The sequence below is a fragment of the Limulus polyphemus genome, unplaced genomic scaffold (genome assembly GCF_000517525.1).
Source record: "Limulus polyphemus unplaced genomic scaffold, Limulus_polyphemus-2.1.2 Scaffold711, whole genome shotgun sequence".
NCBI lineage: Eukaryota > Metazoa > Arthropoda > Merostomata > Xiphosura > Limulidae > Limulus > Limulus polyphemus.
The window spans coordinates 406,250-411,202 of record NW_013666321.1 but is presented as its reverse complement, the minus strand read 5'-3'; the positions used below and the strand labels follow the sequence as shown (position 1 = coordinate 411,202).

General features: G+C 29.0%; 1 protein-coding gene across 1 annotated transcript in view; it reads right to left on the bottom strand.

The window, feature by feature from the left end:
* The window catches only part of LOC106460109 (ecto-NOX disulfide-thiol exchanger 2-like), a 48,121-nt gene that overhangs the window by 22,885 nt on the left and 20,283 nt on the right, over positions 1-4,953 (bottom strand). Inside the window, exons 7-9 of the mRNA XM_022386752.1 lie at positions 4,887-4,946; positions 3,571-3,804; positions 1,265-1,477 (exon numbers count right to left, since the gene is read on the bottom strand). Coding sequence (XP_022242460.1) covers positions 1,265-1,477; positions 3,571-3,804; positions 4,887-4,946 — 507 coding nt within the window. The remainder of the gene's footprint in view (positions 1-1,264; positions 1,478-3,570; positions 3,805-4,886; positions 4,947-4,953) is intronic.

Genomic DNA, 4,953 nt, shown 5'->3' with positions numbered 1-4,953 from the left:
ATATATATATATATATATATATTACACAATAGACATTCAACTTTTTCTGTGTTTTAACACAAACTTTCTGTAACAACTAATGTGTGTAATTAGTATTGATATATACTCTCAATGAGGAGATCAGAACAAGCATATTAATTGCTGTATGCCTATATTATGCATGCCAAGTTGGAAGTATGTGGATAAGCTTGCAGTGTCTCGGCAACTTAATTGGCTTATGTTTGGAAGCCAAATATGATGATACTGTTTGTCAAATGGACTGACCCTGTGTACATAGGGTTAGATAAACATTTTCATAAAATGTGAGCTATATAAAAGTTGGAAGAAAACCCACAAAAAAACATACACAGCAATATCACATTAAAATAATTTAACACCCATTTCAAAAACTTAATTTGACTCAATGTTAAATTAATTTGGCAGAAAAGTAAATTCATACATTTTTCAACATATCTATATTTAGTTGTTTTATCCAGATTTTAATTTCACAACGTGTTTTCTTTTTTATGAAGTTAAATATTCAGAATATTACATAATGTAGCAATGCAGCCTTGTGGATGAATAAGAAACGCATAAAGAACCATACTATCGATCAAGTCGACCAAACAAGACGATAATTTGTTAAAAGTTCATCATAAAAAATTAAACAAATGTATTACAAAGACAAAAAATTGACTGATTATTCATAATGTAAACAAAACTATAACAGTCAGTTTTGACCAATATTAATCTTTCTTTGAAAAAAGTTAAAACATTTAATACATATCCATTAAAACTACTGACACTTCATTGACAGAATAGGTGCATGAAAATAAGTATGAAGCTGAAGAAAATGTTTTTGGAATCAACTCTGATGAAAAATATATGATATTTTTAACATATGTTGTAGTATAAAAACTTAAGAGAATTTTTTTATCTCATTTTGATATTTACCAAGCATTTAAGTCAGGAATATAGAGAAGCAAATGCATATTGTACATCGAGTATGTCGAATTTGTTATAAAGAACGTGCCTAGAATTTGAAATAAAAATGTTACATTTATAAACATCTTACATTCAGTGTTCTTGAAATTTGCATGTAAGTTGTACACAGGGACTGAGTTATTTAATGTATAAACAAAAGTACAGTTTCAATCAAACAAATGTTCGTATGTGTGAGATAATCAAGGCAAAGTTACTTACATTCAAGTGAATCTAAACTACTAATATATTTATTAAGAAAACAGAGCCAAAAATGCAAAGTCAAATCTAGTTGTAAACTTACACTGGGTAAGGATGTTTTGAATGCCCTGGTTCAACAACTGCTTGGCTTTTGCCAACTCTTCTTCAAACTGCATTTTCTCATTCATAAGCCTGCGAACATGACTATTGGTGCATTGGATCATGGAGTAAAACTGACCACAGTTACGTTTATTACACTCTCCCCTCTCCAGCCATGTAATTAGCACTTGCACTGCCTTCTGGAAAGTTTCATCACCTAAACCAAAATTAAACTTTATAAAACTAAGTTTGTATTCTAGCCAATTGTAAGTTCACCATATGCACATTAAACTTATCAGTCAAGGAAATTAAAAAAAAAAGAATTAAAACCATTACATGCATTTACTCTGTAATTAGATCATATTGTTACCATAACATAATTTTATGACAATACATATATAGATTGCAATATTCGTTAACTAAAATGCTGATTCAAACTATAAATCACACAGTAGAAGACATCTCACTCATTTCCAAAACATTCAAGCACATAAATATGGTATTCATAAAATATATATACTATTCTTTAAGCAAAACAAAACAATGTTAAAGTGACAAACACTGCTTAACCCTCTCTGCCCAGGCATCATTTACTGTGCATGTCAGGAGGTTTTAGTGACTTACATTCAAAATTTTATTAAACTACTTTTTTTATGTTATACCAATTAGTATAGCATAAAATCATAGCAAATAATCCATATTTTAATAGTATACAAGTTTTAAGTTCTTAATTTTATAAGATAATATTTAAAAAAATCCTGAATTTCCCCTAGTGTGAGAAATGTGACAAATTTTTTGTAGGCATCCCATCTTCTCTATTTTATTCACCACCCTTCCAATAAGTATGAAATTCAATGTAAATTACTTACTATAAAATACTCATTGCTCAGACAAACCATAATTTTTATAGCTTTTAATTGTGTTTGGTTACAGAGCCATCAAATAGAAAATCAGATCCCTCTTGCCACACCCACCTATCAGATCCTCTTTTTCAGGATTTGTTAATAGTTGTCTCTTACATTTAATTCTATATTGTGTATAACCAATAGAAAGCCAAGGTTTTCATCTATCAAATGACGTATTATATTATGTTGTTTTTTGAACAAAGAATTGTCAATTTCTCTGTTAGTACAAGCTTCGTTCCCACAGGAAAGACAACGACTAGCTTGGATGAATTTGTAATGGCTCTTGCCACATAGTTAGAAAGCCAGAAAATTTTTTATAGTTAGGGGAAATTGTCTACTTTTTGCATGTTATTATTCTATGTTCTTTGGTGCATTATTTAATTAAATAAAAATTATTTAGTGAATTACTACCATTAGTATAACAAAAAGTAGGGTTAATGTCATCGACAGTAGACAGCAAGAAAAAAGAAGACCTGGTAAGTACTTTATTTCTTGTTTTTCATGTTTATCTTTTATTTATTATTATAAAAGTAACTCAAATGTAAAAATAGGGATCTCTTTAGGTTAGATTAGGTAAAATAAATAATAATATAATAAAAATGTTTCACAAGGCACACACACACAAGCAGCTTGTGGGTAATGTAATTCAATAGCGTAACATGAGCTCCATGTTACCCAAGTGATTTACAACATATAATGGCACAAATAGTAGTTAGACACAGTTAAAATGGCAATAAAACAATAAAATTTAAGTATAAATAGATGTATACTGTTATGAGTTTAATGATAGGATAAATGAATGTCGTTTCATGTTACAATTTGAAGTCATTCGAGAAAGAAAAAAGGGTAATTTAGAGTTATTTTGACTTTTTTTGGTGGTTACAAGGTCAGTCAAATTGACCAACCTTGAACAGAGTTAGGGTAAAGAAAATAACAGATAAAATACACAGTTTTACTGAAAACAAACATTTGAAATGTATTTAGGAGGTTTTAGAGGTTACGCAAATAAAATTTTAGATTCTTCAGAGGAAGAAAAGTATTTTTAATCTTCAACATGAAAATCACATTGCACTCGAGCTGGTAAAAAAAAATATTTGATATATTCACAAACAAATATTTTTTTAGTTTATTCAGAAACTTCACTAAAAATAAGGTTTTTTGTATGTGAAAGACTTTACTGAAAGTGTACCAAATTTTGTGAAGATATACATACTATATTAAAAGTTAGTAGTATCAAAATTATAAATACTTTAAACAAGTACAAAGAGGTCATGTAGTTGGTCAAATCAACAGATCCCATGTTGAGAGAGTTAAATGCCACAAATATTAAAATTTTTATGTACAGTTTGTCTATAGTAACTAAACAAAGGGTCAAATTATAGTTGACACTGTAAAAAACCTTTACCACGCAGTTGCTCATGAAGAAGAGAAGCCTCATGATCTGAATAATGTACAACAGGAGGTGGACTTGGTGGATGAAACATTTCTTGCTCTACACGTTCCCTATGACGATATTCTCGATGAATTGCACGTTGATGACATTCCCATTCATATTGGTCATCTCTAGCCTGTGCAAAATCTACATGAATTCGTCCAGTATTTGGAGCATCATCTTTGTCTTCAAGTTTCATTCGATAGCCTAAATGAGAAAACTGTATGTTAAATGCATATCACAGTTTTTTTAGGAATCAAATAATACCTGTATGCTGTAGGAGTTTTATTAAGACCACTTATTCTCATTCAGCTCACTACTAAATTTTTAGTTGTTCTTTTGAGAACAAGCAATCCTAAGAATACAATGTGCAATTTCACACATTCATCTACCATTAAATAAAATATGTGTACATACTTATTTAAGTTACTTTCTTTTGATCTCCAAAGTTAAGCAGCAAAATAAAACTATTTAGGCACAACAAACATAGTAAATTTATTTTCAACCAAACAAAAACCACTGACCTGAGACTATCTTTCCAATATGAATACAACAGATTATTATTCTTAACAGTTACACAATGCTTATAACTTTGAATCAACCATTTTATTAGCTTCACACTCTAAGAAAGGTATAAATATGATACAGTGTAAGAAACCTGTATTGTGTTAACAATAACAATTATATTATTAAATCACATTAACTTAACATCTGGGTATCTGTTTCAAGCTAGTAAATGTAAGCTAGATATATGTTAACCTTTTACTACTATAAAGATATTTTGAGTATTGAAAACTACACTTAATTTAATATTACACAATTTTTACACATATTTAGCAACTAAATCATACATTAGCTGTTCTGTAAAGGCTTCACACACACAAATAAAAAATACAAAAGACATTGAACTCATTTACCGAACTAAAAATTAAAGATATTTTTCACAGTTATTCTAATCACCCACGTTTACAATCATAAAAGACATTAACCTCCACTGAACATATCTATACTCAAGTTAGTTGATATAATTCTGTTACATAGATGAGTTAGTATTTAGATGATACACAATTAATATTTTGTACTATAACAAAGCTTATAACTTGCCTTGTAATTACATTTTTAGGGATTAGCTTAATACACATTCAAAAACTTTTACACAAAATTAATAAAAAAATCTAAATATTGAACTTTTCTTATGGACATTTCTTTATCAATATCAATCATGATTAGCTCAGTACAAAAAAAAGTCCCTCTTAGATTTGTAATCAGTAATGACTGACAGGTTATACCTGAAAGGAAGATGGCAGCATCAACAAACATTTCACTTTCAAATCGAATATGACAAAAATTTTTCTT